The 24,412-nt window shown below is 42.7% G+C and overlaps 1 protein-coding gene across 1 annotated transcript in view; it reads left to right on the top strand.

Annotated features, from left to right (window-relative positions):
- The window catches only part of MYPN (myopalladin), a 2,138,596-nt gene that overhangs the window by 1,604,637 nt on the left and 509,547 nt on the right, over positions 1-24,412 (top strand). Inside the window, exon 16 of the mRNA XM_078643205.1 lies at positions 14,659-14,785. Within this exon, the coding sequence (XP_078499331.1) occupies positions 14,659-14,785 (127 nt within the window). The remainder of the gene's footprint in view (positions 1-14,658; positions 14,786-24,412) is intronic.

Below are 24,412 nucleotides of genomic sequence, written 5' to 3' on the forward strand. Positions count from 1 at the left end.
TCCTGCACCATCCCCTTACAACAATGCCATTAGTAAATTGAGAGCTTGTGAGTTATCATGTTAAACCCAAATGTGTCCTAGATTCTTATTATTTAGATGGAGTAACATTACAGTCCTTGATATACTGTTTGTACAGTCCACATATTTAATGTCCATCACCACCCTCTTTTGTACTGCTTTGTTTGCCATAAGTTGGCAGGGTATGCCCAGACGTGAGTCCCTCGCTCACTTTGCTACTAGATTCAAGCAATCCTGGCTGAAGACGGCTGTAATGCCAGAAACCGGTCCTAGGAAGCTTGAATCTGGTCCAGGGAAGGCATGGCTTGGCAGTTCGGGCTGGACTGTTCCCCTGAGGCACAGGGTCAGACTGATTTGCATATGGCCATGTCTGAACTGGGGTGGCAGACTGGGCTAAAGAACCGTGATGGATTAAACCCAGATCTTTTGACTGGGTGTGAGTGTTTGATTGATTCAGATGCTCCGTCCATCACCACCCCCTTTTGTACCGCTTTTGGCTGTCATAAGTGTGGCAGGGTATGCTCAGACCTAAGTCCCTTGCTCACTTTGCCACTGGATTCAAGCAAGCCGGGCTGAAGACGGCTGGAATGCCAGAAACCGGTCCTCGAAAGCTTGTTTCCGGTCCAGGGAAGGCATGGCTTGGCAGTTCGGGCTGGACTGTTCCCATGAGGCACAGGGTCAGACTGATTTGCATATAGCCATGTCTGAACTGGGGTGGCAGAGTGGGCTAAAGAACGGTGATGGATTAAACCCAGATCTTTTGACTGGGTGTGAGTGTTTGATTGATTCAGATGCTCCGTCCATCACCACCCCCTTTTGTACCACTGGATTCAAGCAAGCCTGGCTGAAGACGGCTGTAATGCCAGAAACCGGTCCTAGGAAGCTTGAATCCGGTCCAGGGAAGGCATGGTTTGGCAGTTCGGGCTGGACTGTTCCCATGAGGCACAGGGTTAGACTGATTTGCATATGGCCATGTCTTAACTGGGATGGCAGAGTGGGCTAAAGAACGGTGATGGATTAAACCCAGATCTGTTGACTGGGTGTGAGTCATTGATTGGTTCAGATGCTCTGTCCATCACCACCCTCTTTTTTACCGCTTTGTTCACCATAAGTTGGCAGGGTATGCTCAGACGTTAGTCCCTTGCTCACTTTGCCACTGGATTCAAGCAAGCCTGGCTGAAGACGGCTGTAATGCCAGAAACCGGTCCTAGGAAGCTTGAATCTGGTCCAGGGAAGGCATGGCTTGGCAGTTCGGGCTGGACTGTTCCCATGAGGCACAGGGTCAGACTGATTTGCATATGGCCATGTCTGAACTGGGGTGGCAGAGTGGGCTAAAGAACGGTGATGGATTAAACCCAGATCTGTTGACTGGGTGTGAGTGTTTGATTGGTTCAGATGCTCTGTCCATCACCCCCCTCTTTTGTACATCTTTGTGGAGGGACCACACTTTGAGGAAGATACAGTTGAGATGGTCTGGTGCACTGTCGGTCACCTGGGCGGCGAGAGACGCTGGTGTGGTGATGTGGCAGAAAGTGTAATTTCAGTTTTGGCAGGCAAAGGGTGCAAGGGTATTCTTTGTGATACTAGATGGCAGGCGGAGTGGCATCCAGGGTTGTGGACGAGGAGGGTCCTGGTGTCATAGCAGTGGAGTGTCCAGGAGGCAGGGTTCCTTGCACTACCTTTTTGTAACACACTGTGAGCATGCTTCCTAAGGGTCTGTTTGCATCTGCACCTGCATCTATAATATGGTGCAGGGACAGAGGCGAATAGATTACATCACTTGTATGGGGCCACCCCCTTTCAAATGAGGGAACACCGTGTCATATCGCTTGTGCTACATGTGCGCCAGCGCTATCAGTATTACGGAAGGAGACGCACAAGTTTCCATGGTCCCTTCATTATTTCTATTGTTCCCCAGAGGTGAACAAAGTAGGCTTGTATGCCTGTTGCACCCTTCATGGCACAAAATATAATACAATCCTTAATTGCATCACCACATTGAGAGGTATTTATTAGAAATGATAGCTTTGAAACATGAACTTAGAAACATTCCTGCACCATCCCCTTACAACAATGCCATTAGTAAATTGAGAGCTTGTGAGTTATCATGTTAAACCCAAATGTGTCCTAGATTCTTATTATTTAGATGGAGTAACATTACAGTCCTTGATATACTGTTTGTACAGTCCACATATTTAATGTCCATCACCACCCTCTTTTGTACTGCTTTGTTCGCCATATGTTGGCAAGGTATGCCCAGACGTGAGTCCCTTGGTCACTTTGCTACTGGATTCAAGCAAGCCTGGCTGAAGACGGCTGTAATGCCAGAAACCGGTCCTAGGAAGCTTGAATCCGGTCCAGGGAAGGCATGGCTTGGCAGTTCGGGCTGGACTGTTCCCATGAGGCACAGGGTCAGACTGATTTGCATATGGCCATGTCTGAACTGGGGTGGCAGAGTGGGCTAAAGGACGGTGATGGATTAAACCCAGATATGTTGACTGGGTGTGAGTGTTTGATTGGTTCAGATGCTCTGTCCATCACCACCCTCTTTTGTACCGCTTTGTTCGCCATAAGTTGGCAGGGTATGCTCAGACATGAGTCCCTTGCTCACTTTGCCACTGGATTCAAGCAAGCGTGGCTGAAGACGGCTGTAATCCTAGAAACCGGTCCTAGGAAGCTTGAATCCGGTCCAGGGAAGGCATGGTCTGGCAGTTCGGGCAGGACTGTTCCCATGCGGCACAGGGTTAGACTGATTTGCATATGGCCATGTCTGAACTGGGGTGGCAGAGTGGGCTAAAGAACGGTGATGGATTAAACCCAGATCTGTTGACTGGGTGTGAGTGTTTGATTGGTTCAGATGCTCTGTCAATCACCACCCTCTTGTGTACCGCTTTGTTCGCCATAAGTTGGCAGGGTATGCTCAGACGTGAGTCCCTTGCTCACTTTGCCACTGGATTCAAGCAAGCCTGGCTGAATACGGCTGTAAATGCCAGAAACCGGTCCTAGGAAGCTTGAATCCGGTCCAGGGAAGGCATGGCTTGGCAGTTCGGGCTGGACTGTTCCCATGAGGCTCAGGGTCAGACTGATTTGCATATGGCCATGTCTGAACTGGGGTGGCAGAGTGGGCTAAAGAACGGTGATGGATTAAACCCAGATCTGTTGACTGGGTGTGAGTGTTTGATTGGTTCAGATGCTCTGTCCATCACCACCCTCTTTTGTACATTGTGGAGGGACTACACTTTGAGGAAGATACAGTTGAGATGGTCTGGTGCACTTTCAGTCACCTGGGCGGTGATAGGCGCTGGTGTGGTGATGTGGCAGAAAGTGTAATTTCAGTTTTGGCAGGCAAAGGGTGCAAGGGTATTGTTTGTGATGCTAGATGGCAGGCGGAGTGGCATCCAGGGTTGTGGACGAGGAGGGTCCTGGTGTCATAGCAGTGGAGTGTCCAGGAGGCAGGGTTCCTTGCACTACCTTTTTGTAACACACTGTGAGCATGCCTCCTAAGGGTCTGTTTGCATCTGCACCTGCATCTATAATATGGTGCAGGGGCAGAGGCAAATAGATTACTTCACTTGTATGGGGCCACCCCCTTTCAAATGAGGGAACACCTTGTCATATCGCTTGTGCTACATGTGCGCCAGCGCTATCAGTATTACGGAAGGAGACGCACACGTTTCCATGGTCCCTTCATTATTTCTATTGTTCCCTAGAGGTGAACAAAGTAGGCTTGCATGCCTGTTGCACCCTTCATGGCACAAAATATAATACAATCCTTAATTGCATCACCACATTGAGAGGTATTTGTTAGAAATGATAGTTTTAAAACATGAACTTAGAAACATTCCTGCACCATCCCCTTACAACAATGCCATTAGTAAATTGAGAGCTTGTGAGTTATCATGTTAAACCCCAATGTGTCCTAGATTCTTATTATTTAGATGGAGTAACATTACAGTCCTTGATATACTGTTTCTGCAGTCCACATATTTAATGTATTTTAAGGTGCTCTCATGTGCGAAAATGAAGAAATAGAAGGCACAATGATATAAAATAAGTACCTAATATCACACAGTTTCCATGAGATTGATCCGAGGTAGCTTGTTTGATATTGTGCTATTCATCCACTAGATTTTTAAAATTTTATTTATAGAGTTTTATATAGCGCGAACGTGACCCAAGGGTATCAGAGCGCTTCACAGTTACATGTGTTACAGTTAGAGTACAACAGTATAGTAGTGTTAATATATATTTTATTCCGGTATATGTCTTTCTTAGCAGTTTCAACAATAACACATTTAGGATCTGTTTAGTGTACAAAGGTGTACCTCTAATCCTCTCCAAATGGTCCAGATGTGTATTTCCATTAAGTTCTACATCAAGGTCCCAGAGTAGTACTGAGGAAAGTCTTGCTTAAGAGAGGATTTTATTCATTAAGAAGATCTTCGCTTCCCTCTTGAATGTTGCCGTGTTTGGAATTTTTCTATTGTTTGGAGGAAGTGAGTTCCAGATTCTGGGGGCTGCTCTGGAGAACGCTCTGTCAAACTTTTTCTTCTTCCGAAAGATGGGTGGTTTCAGCAACATCTCCTTGGCACTTTTGACTGGTCTGCTTCCCCCTGATATCTCAATTTTCTGGACTAAGTACCTTGGTGTTTTGTAGTGGAGCGCTTTGTGGGTAATACATGCCATCTTAAATTGGAATCTGGCTTCGTATGGTAGCCAGTGTAATGCTTTTAAGTTTGGGGAGATATGGTCATATTTTCTAGACCCAGTAACAAGTCTTGCGGCCGCATTGAGACAGGCTTTTAGTGGTGCTGTAGAAATTTTTGGTAGACCTGCTAGTGTTGTACATCCATATTCAATCCTTGAAATAACTAAGGACTGAACTGCCAGTTTGAGGTCCGTCGGAGTGATGATATGTTTAATATTTTTGATATAGTTCAGGTGAAACCAGGCACTTTTTGCCATTTATTTGATGTGTGCTTTCATGTCTAGGTTTTTATCCAGCGTTATTCCCAGTGATTTAGCCGAGTCAACTAGGGTAAGGGGTGCAGTTTCGCACTGTGATCAGTTTGGTCCATTCCTTCACATTTGTGGGGTTCTTTGGAGGTGATGTTAAAAGGAATTCAGTTTTTTGTGCATTTAGCTTCAGATGATTGCCAGTTAACCATTGTAGTGACACTTTTAAGGCCTCATTCATTGTCTTGATGTCTTCCAGTGACGCGATCTTGATGTAGATCTGAGTGTCATCTGCGTTCATGTGATGTGATATGTTTGCGTCTCGGAGAATTTCTGTCAGGGGTTCAACATATAGGTTGAATAGTGACGGAGATAGTGTTGATCCTTGAGGGGCTCCAATCGAATTCGGGCATGAAGGGGACAGCGTCTGGTTGACCAGGAACCTTTGTGTTCTGTTCTGGAGGAAGGATTCAAACCATTTCAGAACATTTCCAGATATTCCCATCCTGCCTTGAAGCCGGGCTAGCAATTTTACATGATTTACTGTGTCAAATGCTGATGACAGGTCAAGAAGGACTAATAAACATGTTTGATTGTGATCTAGGGCCTGTAGCGCATCATCCACTGTATGTAAGATTGCTGTGAGCTACTCTAGTGCTCCCTTTTGTGTGCAAATAGAGCAACTCTTGAAGCACCAGCAGCTAGCGGGAAGCCAGTGCGCGTGCCGCATCAGAGGCGAGTTCTTGTTCTTGTTCTTGTTCTTGTTTGATTCTTCGAGGCATATGGTAACTATAGTTAAGCTAATGAAAGAATATATCTCGCAAGTGTGTCTTGGCCAAACATGTTCATTTTGTCTATGCTTGTTCTTTGTTTCTTGATATGTGTTGTTCTCCTCTCATTGTCTCTGTCATACTGGCTCGATTTCTTTCCTTTCACTCGTACTTTCTCCATTCTATGGGAAACAGGGATGGGGATTTTGGAACTAGGCGAGGAAGGCAGGATTTCTGGCTGTTCATGTTCAAAAGTAGATCACTGCCCCATGCCTCCTTTCCACCATTCCTTTGTCACTCCATTCCATATTTCATCCTAGCAGCCTGCCAGTTCTATAATCAGTGACAAAGCCCCCCTGAGGTTTACATGTCTAGTGGTGATTACTGCTTCACACATTTTAATCAAATAGATTTCGTTCCTCTGTCGATTTTTTTCTTACTCACAAACATGCAATCTGCCCTGTTGTCTATGCACTTTCAGTGCAAAGAATTGAAGGTGTGCACATGAAAAGGCTGTTTATATGGAATTAACATTACTGGGATAGCATAAGATAAAGGAAGTAGTGGTGTTTAATCAGAACTTCAAGCTTAGTCTTTATTGTAGGCCAAAAAGGAAGGTTTCTGGAACATTGAAGTTGTGTGAGACTGCAAAGGGTCACAGATGTCACCTTTGATCTCAAAGCACCACAGACATACCAACGATGTTATGGGCAACCCACCACCACATGAAGCAACCATAAAGTGATGGAAATATGTGGGATACTGCAACTAATGTCAGCAACACCATTAAAAGGTCACTGTGATTTACAACTAAGGACCTTTGTGGTGCCCCTCGCCCCATCTTTAGCCTGTTGCTTCTAGATTTAAATAAATTGCTAGTTTCACATTCAGGACTACATCGAATATGCTGGGTACAGATTGGTTACCTAGTAGATATTAATTGCACAGGGTTCGATATTTCCTGGGATGTGCATTCCGCACCCCATCCTTATTTACAAGTGTCGGAGTAGGTGATAGGGCACTAATACTGAATGTTATTTCCAGTAAAGATGTGATCTAACAACACGTGCACAATGCACAATTTGACTGCCCAATTTGCCACATACATTTCCAGGTGTATATCAGAGTGCTGCAACCACCAGTGTAAGCAGCTTTCACCCAAGTTTTAATGCAGAGTGAGGCTCAAATGAAAGTCAGTGTTGGATTAGGTAACGTCACACTGAGTCTTTCCTCTAGGTTTGCGTTATGGTCATACTCTGATATCACCAGAGTCAAAAGCTTAGAGATGTCAGTCTTTGAGGGTTGTGTGATCTCTATCATTGTGATGTCCCTATTGGGTCGAAGGCAATGTGATGTCATTGTAATGATTTTAGTGACATTGTTTGATGGTTGAAAGGGAAAACTGTGGAGTGTATGAAATTGGTATTGGCACGGAGTACAGTTTTTGCATGACCGCCCTGTTTTTCACTCAATCTCTTTTTCTTTCTTTATTATCCCCCTCTTTCTTTCTCTTTTTTGTCTTTTTCTTCCTCGTTCACCCTCTTGCTACCGCTAACTTTCTTTGCTTCTTTCTCCTGTGTCCACTTCAAACGTGTTTTCTGATAAAACATCAAGAGGCCTTCTGTTTCTTCTGGCCCACCGAGCACTTAGGAAATTTTCAAGGAGACTGGCGCCTGATAATTTATCTATGTCTGGATGGGGTGAGCTGATCTGGCCTTTAAATCACCCCTGATGAAGCATCTTGCAGCCAAGCTGCAGCCTCTACCAGGCAAGTAGCCACCACGAGCTGAGCAACAGGGGCGAAGCTATCAGTGGTGCAATGGCACTGGGGCATAGGAGCCTGAGGGACCCACTGAATCCTCACTATTTCAGTATTGAACTACCAACAAGTACTCCCGGGTTCTGGTTTTCTTACTTACACTAATGTCCATGGTATCCTTGCTATGCCACTGCTGAGCAACCCTCTCTGCTCCCTGCCATCTGCAGTGAGGGCTAATCAGTATGACTACACAAAGCCAGGGGTGCAGCTTTCAGAGGGATATATGAGGTGTAACACGCTTACAAATAAATGCATTCTTGGCTTGGAAGTTCGGTCTGGGGCTCCTGAGTCAGGTCTGCTATGTCAATGTTGTTTTTTCTCATTATACTAAAAGGGTTAATTTGTGGATCAGAAGGTGAAATATATATGGTGGCCTGTATACCAGAAAATAAATCTGCAATTATAGAAGTACTCCTGGAATGGTTACAATTTTTATACTTTGTGGGTTCCAAGAAATATTTCTGACAATCAAACACCCAAAAGGTGATGGGCCGAATGCTTGAAATTATTCTATTGACTCAAAATCACCCAGGGTAGCATCCCAATCTTTTTTTACCCACTGTGCTGCTCTAAACAGAGCCTCTCCAAATAGCATCTCACTGACCATGCTCCTTGTGGAAACCGTCTATCCTGAATCTTAGCCATCCAAGCAGCAACCCATCACTTTTTTCATTGAAAAATGTGAGATTCGCACTCCCGAATATCACTGAGCAAGCTACAACCTTGTACAGACCTGATGTCAAACAGCATGCTTGCAGGGAGAGCTTGTTGGTTTCGATTCCCATTATATAATGCTGCTTTCTTTACTCGACATACTGATACATGCCTGTAAAACTCATCCAAATAGCCTCAATACCATCTAAATGGAAATGCTATAGCGTTGCAGAACGTGGGAAATGTGGACAATGACAGAGCAGAGTGTGCTGTGAATGCCTAGTATAATGTAAATTACTGTTATAAATTAAACTTTACACTTTGTTGAACTGTTTTGAATGCTGACATGGCAATGTGGCTCTATATATTGAGACCACTGGTTGATGATGACATGAATAAGTTGCTTTGCCTTCTGGGGACAATTGTGGATATCAGCATTGGTATCACACTTTCGAGGTTGCGAACAACTGTGGCTGCTGGCCTGGCAATATCATTTTATACGCTGAAGCCAATAGTGATGGGGGACTGGTGCCGTACTTTTATAGACAGTAATTAGTTGAGATGTATTATATACATTGTGTTAATTTGTAAACCGGCATACAATGTGTAATTTATTTTCAGAAGACAAAGATTTACTGGTATGGGAATGGTGCTGTACATGCTGGGGAGGGAGACTTGGGGATATTTGCATGGCAACGTTTTAAGTGCTCCCTTGAAAAAGCACCCTCCAGGAATAAATGTTTTGAGAAGATTGTGGCATGATGCACCCCACCTCTCTCTCTCTCTCCCCAAGTTCGTTATTTCTGTGCATTATCCTTTTCTGCCATTTGTTACTCAGTTTGTGTCTGTTAACTGCTATTGATGCTTTGATTTAATTGGGGCTTTTTTTGGTCACAGCCTACCAGACAGCTCAGCTGTCTGGTTTGCTAAAGACATATTGGGGACATTCAGAAAGTTGACCCAGGAATACATTCTGCCCAATGCTTGCCATTGGCTTCGTGGTTTGTAACTCATGCTTCCTTGCTTTACATTTTGCTGGCTTTATTTGATTTAGGCTGTCCAGCCTACGTTCGTAGCTTCCCTTGGCCAAACCTTATTTACAGTATCTTTCTGAGCATGCCCTTTCTGTAAACATGCCTCTAAATCTTGTTCTTATCTCTTCACATTTGCTGTGCATTCAAAGACCAAGGTCAAATGTCAGGCTTTGTCTTCCGAGGGTGCTTGTTTACTTTTACTTCTCTGACTTCAAAGTGAGAGGGTTTATGTGACAATCTTGCTGGATACTGAGGGTAGAAAATAGTTTTTTTCTAGCACACAATAACATTTAAATAACTGTGTAAGTATTTCAGAATATATCAGACACCCAAATGAAACACAATTTTTGTTATTGCTGAAGTGTGTTGGAAATAAATACTTTTTTATGATCAAACCAAATCTTTACACTAGGTGAGCTATTTCCACACATTTGTGTTTGTGCACTGTGTAGTTTTATTAGTGAAACTGTATGTTTTTGCAAATGTAATGGTAATTTCAATTGAAAATGTGTTGTCTGTAATGGCATTGTGCTACCACACCATGAATACTCCACTCTACACCACTCCACACCACTGCACTCTACTCTGCACCACTTCACTTTACACCACTCCACGCCACTGCACTCAGGGCTGGACTGGGAACCACAACCGGCCCCGGCAAGGTGCTCGTCCGGCCCCCCCCACCCCACTCGGGGGAGTTGGAGGTGCCGCCGAGCGCTTTGCCAGGGCCGGTTTTCGGCAGATTTTGGTACAGGGCTGATTTTGCAGCTATGCTGCAAAAACGGCCCCCACCCGTGCGGAGCACCGGGGGATGGCCTGGTGCCCGCTATGGCCAGTCTGGGCCTGACTGCACTCTAAGCCACTGCACTCCATGCCACTACCCTCTATGCCTCTCTACTCTATCTTGTGCCATTTTATTAAATGCCAATGCACTCTTCGACACTCAACTCTACATCACTGCATTCTACATCACTCCAGTCTAGGCCACACCAATCTACTCTGCACAACACCACTCTTTGCCACTGTATTCTATGCCACTGCACCCTTTGCCAATGCACTGTACACCAATGCAATTACTCTGTAACACCCAACTCTATGCCCTTGCACTCTACATCAGTTGACTGTACACCACTCTAATCTACCCTGCACCACTTCTCTCTACACCACTTTACTCTACGCCATTACCACTCTACACTGCTTTACTCTGCTCTGCACCACTCCATTCTACGCCATTTCACTCTACTCTGAAACAATCTACTCTACGCCACTGCATTCTATGCCATTCTACTCCACTCTGCACCCCTTCATGCTGTGCTACTCTACTCGTAATCACTGCACTCTACACCACTGCACTCTACTCTGTATCACTGTACTCTGCGCCACTGAACTCTACTCTGCACTACTCCACTCCACTCTACTCCACTCCACTCTACTCTACTCCACTCTACTCCACTCTATGCCACTGCACTCTAAGCCACTGCACTCTATGGCACTATACTCTACTATGAACCACTCTATGCTACTCTACACCACTCTACACCACTGCACTTTATGCCACTTGACTCTACTCTGCCCCTGCACTCTATATCAGTTGACTGTACACCACTCTAATCTACCCTGCACCACTGCTCTCTACACCAATGTACTCTACGCCACTGCTTTCTACGCCATTCTACTCCACTCTGCACCCCTTCACGCTGTGCTACTCTACTCGTAATCACTGCACTCTACGCCACTGCACTCTACTCTATATCACTGTACTCTGCGTCGCTGAACTCTACTCTGCACTACGCCACTCCACTCTACTCTACTCCACTCTATGCCACTGCACTCTAAGCCATTGCACTCTATGGCACTATACTCTACTATGCCCAACTCTATGCTACTCTACTCTGCACCACTCTACACCACTGCACTTTATGCCACTTGACTCTACTCTGCCCCACTACCCTCTGCATCACTCAACTCTATGCCACTCCTCTCTGCAGTACTCTACACCATTCTGCACCACTCTACGCCTCTGAAATCTACACCACTGTGCTCTACGCAAATCTATTCCACTCCACTTTGTGCCACTCCACACTGAGCCATTCCACTCTGCGCCATTGTACTCTACTATGTACCACTCTAATCTGCACCACTGCGTTCTCTGATGGTGCATTGTACGCCACTGAATTTAATGCCACTGCACTCAATGCTACTGCACTCTATGCCACTAAACTCAGCAGCACTCTATGATAATGCTCTCTACACCAGTCCACTCTGCTCTATGTATACCACCCTACGTGACTCCACACTATGCCACTAGAATACACAACAATCTCAGCCACTCGACAACACTCTACTCCACTCTTTGCCATTCCACTTTACGACATTCCACACCACTGTCTTCTACGCCATGATCTTTTAGCCATGCTGAACAGCAGCCACTCTGGTGTACAGCATGGCTGAAACACATTGGCAAAGCCAGTAATTTTTGCATAGGCTAGAACTATTGGCTTTGCCAATGCATGTTATGTCACCTATTTTACATCAAAAAGTAATGCTTTGTCTACAGTTCTACAGTTCTTGGTACATGGGGTTAGAGCACAGCAGTCAGAAGCCACATGAAAGCTTCGTTCGTTTGGAGTTGAAAGTCCAAAAGGACCTCGAGCTGAGCCAGAAGCAAGCATCTGGCTTGAGCTTTCAGTGACTCGCCTACCTCTAATACAGTGTTTCGAAATGCAACTAACTACAATGCTGGGGCACAACATGACTTCTCTCAGACTTGGGCCGGGGGGACAGAGTCCCCATTCTAAAAATAGTGAAGTACTCTGTACACCCCTGTCATCCTCCTAGCTTTGCCCTGCCTGTCTTGCTGTGCAACAGATTAATTACTGTATGCCCACATACAAAAAAAAGCTGTGGGGGGCAACAAAGATACTGGTTACAAGCAAGCAAACAAGGAGGGGTGGGTTAAAAAAGTGGCAAGAGGAAGGAGAGGAGATTTCAGTCATTAAAAGGGGCTTGAACACAACTGGGGACAGAGATAGATGTGGGACAGAGCAGCAGGAGCAGAAAGGGTGTTTGGGCCAAAGCTGGCAGTGACTAACAGTCATTGATAACCTCTCTAGGTGTGTCAAGGTGGGATGCACGGAGTAAAGGAAACATCATTAACCACAAAGTCTAAGCCACACACTACCTTTATAACGTGGTCTGTACAGAGACCCCTCTTTACCACTGCAACTACTTGACATAGGGGAAGCAGCGTTGGACTTCGAAGTCCAACACTATCCCTACTGTTGCGCCGACTGAAGTTGGAAAAGTAATTTATACCTTTCCAAATTCCAGGGTTTTCCCCTAAGGCAAAGTGGTTGTGCGTTGTAAAGACTTGCATGGTAAAGGAATGCAGAGGTAAAGACGGGTCGTTGTAAAGACCGTGTGTAAAGCCGTGTGTTGGAATTGCTTGCGTTGTTCCATCATACATTCAAGCTGCCCAACTAGATTATACTTTCTTTCAAAACTAAAATTACAGATATATTATGCTTTTAACCTGAAACTTGAAAACACAGAGACAGGTGGTTTCAGCACATGTATCCACCAGTATTTGACATTACAATTCTGACCGTTAGCTATAATTATGTAAATTATCATGAACAAAAAATTACTACCTTGCTAGGTTTGTTTCTTCAGACAAAACATTTACATTTTATTCTCTACACTTGTTATGCATGTTAATGAAATGAAAATAGTTATTGTCGTAGGTAGTCTTTGTACAACACAGCATATTACTTGACCTAAAATGACTCAAGCTGAGGGTTTTATTTGTTGCCAAACATTCAATACAAAACATTCAACTCTTGACCAGAATGTACTTTATGAAAACCTGATTGTTCTTCTTCAAAAATGGATGGGGCTAACGGGACCTGTCTTAAATTGGTTTGCCTTGTTCCTACGAAACAGAACACTAAGAATCAAAGTTAACCACTCCCTTGCAACCAGTACCAAGGTCACAATTGGAGTGCCTCAAGGTTCCACTCTCTCGCCCACGCTTTGTAACCTTCCCATGGAACCACTCTCCGAAATCCTGAACCACTCTAACATTCAATACCATATGTATGCTGACAACACTAAATTGTATTTGAAAATTACTTCACCAGATGACATAAATACTTTATGTTGTGTTTATGTTTATGTTTATGTTTATGTTGTTGAGTTTTTAGCAATGCACAGTTTATGCATTGCTAAAAACTCAACAATGGTTAACTCATAATCATCTTTTGCTAAATACTCTCAAAACAGAATTCCTCCTTATTGCCCCCCTCAATCACTCTGCACCCACTGAAGACAGGCTCAAACAACTTACAGCATTCAACTGCACCCCTTATGTTGTTGACTTTGCAAGATTTTTAGGTATAACTCTTGGCAAATACCTGAATATGCAAGATCACATCAGTGCAACTATAAGGTAAGTCAATCATCAAATCAACACCTTAAGCAAAATCAAGCCTTTCTTGCCTTCTGAAGACATTCAGTCAGCAGTCAAATCCCTAGTTATCTCACGCTTGGAATATGGATTGGTGACCCTAGCTGGGTTACCCAAAGCTAGATTGGCACCTCTTACAGCCTCTCTGAATTCTTTGGCTAGAATCATCACTGGTTCCAGAAAACATGACCAGATCACAACAGACCTAATGCAACTAAACTGGCTGTCTATCGAAGGAAGGATCTGTTTCAAGATAGCTTGCATGACGCACAACGCTATTCACTACAACACCCCCCTATACCTGGCAAATTTTGGGTTCGAATTTGAACTTAAGAAGCTCTAATACCCTACTGTTGCAACCTCCCAAATTCAAAAAGAAAAGAACAAACAATTGTGCTTTCTCTGGTCTGGTTCAGAGAATATGGAACGCTCTTCCTCCTGAGATCTGATTAAACTCTTCTACCACCTCATGTTAAATTGTTACTCCTGAATGACCATCTACAGCAATAATACTGTAGTCATTTAAATTTACTTCTATTTTTTGTGTACACTCTTTGATACTTTTGTTCAAAAGTTCTTATTTTTGTCTCTTTATGTGCCCTATGGGATTTGTTGCTCTTCTGGAACTTTACATGTCCCTTAAGATGGGTTGTTACTTCGGTGCAACATTGTTATTCAGTTTTTCCACGTGCTCCTTATGACTTTTGTTGCTTTTCTGGTACCTTACATATCCCTTCATGCTTTTTCTCCTTTGTACAGCGCTCTGATAACTGTACAGGTCTTGTTCGCGCTTCATAAAACTGTTCAAATAAATAAATACAACTCTGCTTTCTGTGATAACATATAAGTAGAGCCATACAGTATTGTTGTGTCTTTCACAAACTTTTTGACAGAAATGTGTGTTTAATAATGTACTGAATAAAATGCATTGAATTTTTGCAGAGCAAGATTGCGGCTCCTGGAAGGAGATGGTGAGCCAATGCAGGATAGTTTCTTTCGACCTTATTTCCTCCAGGCACCGGGAGATATGGTGGCTCACGAGGGAAGAGTTTGTAGACTGGATTGTAAGGTATTTAGTCATGAAATTCCTGAAATCCTTCTTTAATGTTTTACCAAACGATTTTGAAGTTTTCATTGTTTAAGTAATCATTCAAATTTCAACAACGTGCTGCAAATGTTTTTCTTATGTAACAAAGTTCTTCATTGCCTACTAGTTATTTATCAAGGCATCAGAAAGCAAACCGTCATTTAAGAATAGAATGGATTTGAAGGGGTCTACTTTAGTTTTTATGGAAAACGTATACATTCTGACGGCTTGTACAGAACTGTAGAAGTTGGTCTCTCACAATAAAAGCTCCAGGCTAAGGTAGTTGAAGTGAGTAGACTTTATTCAAGTAAGAAGAAGCTTTGAGACCCCATCCAGCAGCTAGTTAGGCGTAACTGCTCTCCCAGTTCAAACAGTGCTAGGCAACCTTCACCACATTCCAGAACCAGAATCTGTGGCTTACAAAGAAGGTGCAGAACACCACATCACCTCCCCCTTCATAAACAAACAAAAGAACAATACAGATAAATAAACCAAAAAGATACAGAAAGGCATGGAATAAACAAGTTGTAAAAAACATCAATACGTTAAGAAGCATAATCTTGAAAACATAGAGAAAAACGCTTCAAACGAAGCAGTCTCAAACACCTCTCAGGGACCTCAGATTCTTGTTTAACCACCCAAGAATAGGAACCACTGGCGGGACATGCAGGTGTTGAGCGGCATTTTGCCACTCTGCCCAAATTCCAAATCCTGTGATCACTCGTTTTTACGGCATTCTTAAACACTTTGATGACCTAAATTGGCTGACTGAATTTGGACATACCAGAAGTTTTCCTTGGCAACTTGATCTTGACCCAGTCATCAACTTCAATTATCATACTCTTCACAGCTTTTGTCATATCATAACAAATTTTCCTTTCATCCATCCTACCTTTCTCTCTTTCCTTCCAACCATCTGTGCTACCCACCTTTTCATCAACCAACGCTCTCTTTGCAGAAACCCAAGAGAGGGCCACTTCCACATTCGCCATTCTACCTTTTAACAGCCAAAAGGGAGCCACACCTGTTGAGGAATGGAGAGTGAAATTATATATCTTCTCACAGCAACCTCCCAGCAATCACCAAAAGAACAAGCCTGTTGCATAGCTTCCTTAAGAACTTTGCTAAACCTTTCAACCACAGCATTACTTTGTGGGTGATACAGGGCAGAAGTCAGAAAATCCTCCAATAAATGAGAAGTAAATTGAACTCCATTATCAGACAAAATGGTTTGTGGGAAGCCTTCTCGCTCAAAAAGTTCATCCAAGAACTCTACAACAACAACAGACCCAACTGAGTTCACAATCTTAATCTCCAACCACCGTGAAAACAAGTCAATGCATACAATGACATAACGATCTTGTGATTTCAACTTCGCTACTCCCAAAATGACTATGGAAATGTCAGACCAAGGAGAAGCAGCCTGCTCTCTAACTACCATTGGTTGTGTCCTACAATTGAATGACTTGTCACAATTAGCACTCTTTGCACACTCCCGAACAAGTCTTTCTACAAAAACATCCATGGCAGGCCACCAGTACACTACCCTGATTCTCTTGTTGGCCTTGTCTATATCCATGTGCGAGGCTTTAGCACTCCCAACCAATTTCACCCTTAAGACAAGTGGTGGAATAAGCGTACTTCCACGCATAAGTACACCATCTACGACAGCCAAATCCTCCTTGACATGCCAATAACCCTTGAGCAGATCATCACAGTCCCTCTTATCACACCAACCGTATTTCACCATGGTGATGACCTGTTGTAGAGTCACATCACTAACAAGGTGTTCCTTCCACTCATTTTCCGAAACAACACCTTCACTGATCAAACACACATTCAAATCCTCTTCCAAATACTCTCCGGCAAACCACTCAATATCATCAATCGTGTCATCATCCACACAGCCAAGTTTTGAAAGACAGTCTGCGAGAATATTATTAGAACCAGGTAAATACGACAAAATCAAATTTTTGAAGAGCCACCACCCACTTGCGAATGCGGTGAGAGACAAAATCTATGCCCTTCTTTGTAAAAACCTCTTTGAGCGGTTTGTGGTCAGATGGGATCTTAAATCTTTTACCCCATAAAAATGTTCTTATCTGACGCACGGTCCAGAACACACCCAGCACTTCCTGCTCAACAACAGAGTAATTACATTCCTCATCTCTTAGGGGCCAGAAGATCAACAAGATGTTTTTTTTCTACACCATCTACCTTTTGAAACAGTACTGCCCCTAGACCAGTTGAGCTGGCATCGGTCATGAGAAAAGACTCAGGCATGGTGCATTGTGGGGTGATTCTTAATATCAATGAATTCCTTTTCACAATCTTCTGATCACTCATATTTACTCCCTTTCTTCAACAATGACCTTAGAGATAAGGTATTTTCTGCCAAATTCAGAATGAATTTATGATAAAATTAAGCCATACCTAAAAATGTAACAAGCTCATCCTTGATAGCTAGTGAACACAAATTGAGGATAGAATCCACAAGAGTTTTCTTGGGTTTGATTCCTTCTGCTGAAACAAAATGTCCAAGGTACTCAATATCCTTGACATTATACTTGCATTTGTCAGCTCAAAGGGTGAGTCCGGCATCTTGTAACTTTCCTAAAACAGACCTCAACCTCAAATCATGTTGTTCCAAATCAATTCCAAAATTGAGCACATTATCCTGATACACCTTCACACCCTTTGAATCTCCAAGAATGCCCACCATTACCCTTTGAAAAATGGTGGCAGCCGAAATTAGTCCATAGGGCATTCTAAGAAACTTAAACATACCAAAGGATGTCACTAAAATCCAAAGAAGAAAAGTACTTAGCCCCTTCAAGAGAACACAACATTTCAGCAATATTGGGTAGAGGGTAGTGGTCAACGGCCACCGCTCTGTTGAGTTCCCTCAAGTACACACAGAGTCGGGCCTCACCATTAGCCTTACGTGCCATCACTACCGGTGAGACCCACTCTGTTGCCTCAAGTTCTTGGATGATACCCCTCGCCAGAAGTTTGTCCAGCTCACACTTCATGCTCTCTCTTACTAAGAGAGGAACACTCCTAAACTTTGGCAACTTTAGGGTTAATATTTTGCTTGTCTTATGCGATGTACATAATTTTTAAAACTGCCTAGGTCACTTGCGAAAAACAGTAGGAAAATCTTTAATCAAATCATTTACCAAATAGTCAACCACCCTAACAGGAGGCAACTCCTTCAGACAGACCTGAGGATCTTCGTTGCAGACAAGAAACACTTGCAGATCTCTTTGGTGGAGCCAACATTGGTGAAGTCAAGTGAGTCACCTTTCATTGACACGTACATTTTCTGAGAGATCACCCTCCCCTTGAAATTAATTGACCCCAAAAAGTAACCAAGTAGATCAATGGTGATTCCACCATATCTCTTTGGTCTGATGTCAGGTTTTTTAATAACAAATTTATCTTGTACATTACTCTCAACAAAATACTTTGGGAACAAGGGTAATCTTGGCCCCAGAGTCTAACAGCATTTTAACAGATCCATCATTAACTAAAACATCCTCATAAGGACCATAAGGCTCATTCCCTGAAACCTGACAACTAATGACTTCTTCAGCATCCTCATCATAGACATCAACTTCTTTGACAATCTTGTGATCTTTTCCAGATCTACAACATTTGGAAACATGACCTTTCTTACCACAAAGTTTGCAAATTACTTTCCAACCTGGACAGTTTTTAAAATCAGCCATGTGACCAGAGTCACCACACCTCTAACACATGCCGTGAAAATGCTTTGGATTGAAAGATCTCTGACCTTGATAAGAAGATATTTGAGTTTGATAAGAGGTTCTTTGAGGTTGATAAGAAAGTTTTTGATCTAAGACATTTTTAGATTTAATGGACTTACTTGACACAAGCTTGACCTCAGAGTGATCGTTCTTATCAGAAGAAGATTCTTTCTTTATGGTGTCAACACATTGAGCCACACTGGAGGAGTGTGGCTCAATGGTTAGAGCGGCAGACCCTGATGCAGAGTTCTGGCCAGGGACTAGGGTTCGATTCCCGCATCGGCGGGGTCTCGGGCTTAATTTCCTCGGACCCGTTAATTCTCGCCTCGGTGCCTATTTTTATCACAGGCCCCACGCTGCAACTCTGGGCAATAGTTTGCTTAGCCTTCACACCGACCCCAACAGCGCTAAGGATGCCTGACTTCACCCTGGGGGTGCCCAGGAGTGGACACTTCACAGGGAAAGCCAGGGGGGTTCCACAGGGGTATGAGTATAAGCGCCAGGAAGCCGAATAGGCGACACTGCAAGGTGACCGTCTGGTGACAGTGCGCTCTATAAGTACCATGACATTTACATTTACATTTACGCTTTCGAATGCTGATGGCTCTTTGTGATGGTAATAACCTCTTGTAGTTATGGATTGTCCTTTTGCCATAGAGCATCCCTAGTCTTGTCTTGAACACAACCCAACATAAACTGATCCCTCAGGTGTTCCTCCAATGTGGCACCAAAGTTACAGGTTGGGGCTTACCTACGCAAAATTGTTATGTACTGCTGCAGGGACTCATCTTGCCTCTGCATCCTTCTACCAAAATGATAGCGTTCAAGCGCAGTACTTATCTTAGGTAGGTAGTGTAAATCAAGCTTTTTGATACATATGTCATACTCATTAAGTGATGCAGAATCAGTATCAGTGAGATCAGGTAGGTGCTCAAATACTTCCTGTCCCTCAGAACCTAAACAGTGCATTAGCAGAGAAGTCTTCCTCTCTGCACTGAGGGACGTACCAGAGAAACGAGCATAGTGATTAAACACCTTCTTCCACTTTTGAAAGAGTATAGGAGGTACACCTAGGGAATAGAGGAAAAGCGGTGGTGCTCGAACATTCTGCATTATCTTTGTAATGTTGTACTATTACATAAAATGAGAGTCAGAAAGAAATGAGCTGTGTGTATCAGCGAAAGTGATACACACATATTTGAGGAAAAACTTATTATAATACCACTGTGACAGAAACACAGCTAATATGACAACATAAATAATAAAATTACTGCTAATCAGCGTGTAGAGTGCATGAAATAAAAGAACAAGCTGTGCCCATCAGCACATGAGTGACGTTTTCAACATAGAATTCTGCCGTGTGTATGATGGAATGTCACTAAATGATTTCTGAAGTGGTGAGGCCAGATGTCAATGTCAATGTCAATGTCAGATATTCTTATAAAGTGCGCAACTCACCAGGAGGTCTCAAGGCTCTAGCAGCAAAATGACAGTGAAACAGATAGTAACCTGATAACTAAAGCAAACTTTTTGGGTTAAGAGCCAAGTTTTCAGCTTTCTACGAAGGCATTCATGAACAGCTGTGGAAGAAAGGTCTGATGGTAATTAGACTAAGATGAAAAGAGCTGTGCGCACAACAAATGATGAAATAATACAAGATGTGCGCATCAGCGCGTAGATGGAAACTTTATTTGGAAGTGACATGGCACTGAAGAAACATAAGATCAGCTGTGCTTGTCAGAGCACAACTTCAAAACTGTCATCCCAAACAGGAAGATCCCACAAAGATGACATCAGCACGCAGATGGAAGCTTTACTTGAAAATGACACAGCACTTATGACATGTGAGATCAGCTGTGCGTGTCAGCACACAACTTCAACACTGTCAGCCCAAAGGAAAATATTTGCCGCGTAAGTATGCAATGACGTTGGGCCAGGCCACAAGAATTATGCCTCACAGGAAGTTAGACAAGTATGGAACACTTAAGATGGCCACCGCATTGGTACGCAAGGACGTCAGGATCTGGCTTTGAAGAGAAGGCCGCTCCGCAATTCAGGCAAAGTGGAGAGCGGATAAAAATGTCAGCGAAACTGAAGCGCAGAGTACATACCTTGAGCTGTGCACCCCACCAAGACAGCAAAACCTCCCTCCAGGGTCCGCTCAACTCACAAAGTCCTTTTTGAGCGAAGATGTTGATGAAGCAAACTCCGGATGATGCCGTAACATTAAACACTGCAGCAGGATGCCAGAAAATCACAGGAACCTTCACCTCTTTGACAGATCATGAATAAGATGAGCATCAGGCCACCGGGTGGTAGGAGGGATAGTCATTGTAAGTAGACAATTGTAGAGCTTTCTTATTTAAAAATAGGCTGTTGGGGGTCTCTTAATTTGCTTAGGTACATTATCGCCAAAATGTAGAAGTTGGTCTCTCACAATTAAAGGTCCAGGCTAAGGTAGTTGAAGAGAGCAGGCTTTATTCAAGTTAGAAGGAGCTTTGAGACCCCATCCAGCAGCTAGTCAGGCGTAACTGCTCTATCAGTTCAAACAGTGCTAGGCAACCTTCCCCACATTCCAGAACCAGGAATCTGTGGCTTACAAAGAAGGTGCAGAACACCACAAGAAAACATCTCTTGCTAATATGCAAAATAATGAAAAAAGCATTGGCAAAGCTGATATGTCTGGGCTATTTTAAGTGAATGTGTTCTTTGCTGTATAGTCCATAATGCCACAAGTAATTGATGTACACAGCTAAGCTGTGTTTCACTGATACACAGATGGCCATAAAACGATATGCTGATAGACGGGCACATCTTTTTTTACCCATGCACATTAACATACACTGATAGTCCCCACAAATATATACTAATATACTGAGATACACGCTAGTATAAACACACACATACTGAAAGACACAAATACATTTCCACAAACAAAATTAATTGAGATGGGGAAGAGGGCCGATATTTCTGTGGCGTCTAGATATCTCCCTGAAGCACTTTACTGTTTTGGAAACGTTCTGAGAAGTACTGTTTTGATTTCGAAATGTTATTTGTAATAACGTCAGTTTTATCTCCCTTTTATCATGCATCTGCACTTTATACGGATGATCAATGGCATCTTAGTGCGATTATGTTTTTTAAGGTTTCCTAACGTCACAGAAATGGGCTAGGTGACGAGATTTCCAGTGGGGTCTAGACTCCTTACCAAAGCACTTCACTGATTTAGAAAAGACCTGTGCAATAATGATTGTTGTACCTCTCCCTTTTTACAAAGCAGATGCCCTTTACAATGTGCCTGGTGGCATCAGTGTTAATATGTTTTTATTTACTGTATGTTTTTCTTCTTAAACTATTGGTTGCTATTTGAGCCAGTTTGGCTAATGCCTGGATTGTTTCATTGTATTTTGATGGATTATATATCCGAAATAAACAGATTTGACTGATTGATTTCCATAAACCGGTGCAGATGGATATTCACAGATAAACACACATTACATGCAAGCACAGGTGTGAATGGACATACAGTAGAAGCACATAAACAAAAGCACACACTGATGCACAGATACTCACACAAAGAAATGCACAAAGTTACACATGTACAAATGAACTTCAGAAAACATGGATGCACTCACATGCACATATAATAGTGCCTTACAAGCAAACAATATCACACATAATGGTGCATTTTAGATTCCTTTTGGCTGATGATTTTAAGAGAAATTAGTTGTTCTCCTAACTAAATAAGCGCCTTTAAAGTGAAATGAACAAATTACGTTCAAGAGAGAGTCTTAAATTACTTTAGGTGGGGTACTACAACACCTAGGTTTACAGGTTGAGAATGCTTGCTCTCTTTCTGCCCCAGTTAGGAGGTTAGTCTGCGCGGGTTGGAGGGGGCAGGGTAGACGAAGGGGCGAGGCTTCATAAGAAGTGTCTGGTTGTCTAGGAAAGAAATTCGATCCAGGCTCTAGTTTGCAAGGCACAGAGTAAATCTGGATAGTTTAAATCACCTGGGGATGAGAAGCATCAATTCCCAGTTCGGCACCAGGGCATACAATAAACTTCACTTGATGGAGTTACAAGATGGAAATTATTGGAGCACCCACAACACAGGAGTCCTCATTCTCATAATTTAGAATGTGCCATACATTTTAAACAATAGTACAAGCAATCAATGAAAAGCATAGAATACCGTAAGACAGAATTCTAGAACATCCCAATAACATTCTATTAAGCCTACGTTACTACAAACCAACCTTCTTTATAAACAAACAAAAAAAGAAAAGAAATGAGAATAAAATTATACTCATATTGGTATTGGTTGTTAAATATAAGAAGTGCCTAAAGTTGAATAACAAGACACATCAGGATCCTTTTACAGAGAACCATTGCCAACAGCATCCGAGGAAGAAGAGACAGCATTTTCTTTACTGTTCACCCCAAAACGCGCATATGATTCACTAACAAAATCAGAACTAGGAAAAACAACAATATTTGAACAAACATTCTTATTAATACAAGCTAATTTTGAACAGCCATTGTTCAAAAAGGCTGATGTTTTTTTACTCAATTTCACAATTTTCGAAGGTTTAGAAAATGTTGAGCTACCTTTAGAAACATGCCATAGCTTGATTTTTACCCAATAACACTTCGTATCATACAGGAAAACATGTTTAACATGTACATCATGACTACTGTTTGTCTCATTGTTCTTATTTAACACATTCCCCGTCACCTCATAATACTCTTTTTACATGTCAATGATACAACATTTACTTTTCAACCAACTGGGATTCAAACCTGGCTTAGGATTTCTCCATTTGAGTAATAAAAAATGTGAAATTTAGTGGATCAATGAGGAGTACAATGGTATGACTAAATCAATTTGGCACTATGCTCTTTGATATCAATCCCTTCTTTCATAGCCAATTGATTTCCTTCAACTACAGTCTTATTAAATCTTTCCACAAGACCATTAATTTTCGGCTAATAGAATGCAGTGCATTTATGCTTAATCCTAAAAGTAGCAAAATAATTATGTAACTTTACCGAAGTAAATTGCACACCATTATCACAAGTATTAGAATCAGCATATCCTTCTCTTCTAAAAAACTCCTCCAGAAAAACAATCACTTCATGAGTGTTAGGCTTCACAAACCATTTGCAGTCCATTCATTTTGAAAAAGAATTAATGGGTACTAAATGCATAAAACCTTTCTTGAAGAATACCTTCATAAAGTCCCAAAAACCCAATGGCTAAATCCTTCCAAGGCTCGTCTGGTAAAGCTTCGATGACTACATCAGTTTTCTGCAATTTTAAAGCTTCATCAGAATTCTGACAACAAGAACAATTTGTTGATAAACGTCAAAACATGAACATCCATGAAGGTCACAAAAACACCTTTCTTATCTTCTTAATAGTTCCTCACTGACCACTATGTTCAATCTGAGCTATAGATATTAACTTAATTTTCATGTCCACAGGAGGAACAGAAGTCTCACTTTTCATCACCAAATCATATTCATTTGACAACTCATTCTGGACCTTCCAGAATATTTGCATTACCTCCCCGTCCGTCTTCCTCGCCACAGTATTTAACAGTGAACATTCGGCTCCTACAGAAACTCCAAGTAAAAAAGCTACATACTAGTCTCCCTATCCCTCCAATATGGCCCCCAGTGGCAATGACCAATCAGATAAAAGGACACAAAAGTCCCAACGCTACCTGTTTTTTTTTTTGTTTCTGCACTACTCCGAGTGCTGTTCATGTTCCTGTTTGTCAGGCAAGTTGGGGATGGCGGTCCTGCTTTAGCGGACACTTGGGCCTCGTTCTTGGGG

Source organism: Lissotriton helveticus, chromosome 5_1, assembly GCF_964261635.1.
Source record: "Lissotriton helveticus chromosome 5_1, aLisHel1.1, whole genome shotgun sequence".
NCBI lineage: Eukaryota > Metazoa > Chordata > Amphibia > Caudata > Salamandridae > Lissotriton > Lissotriton helveticus.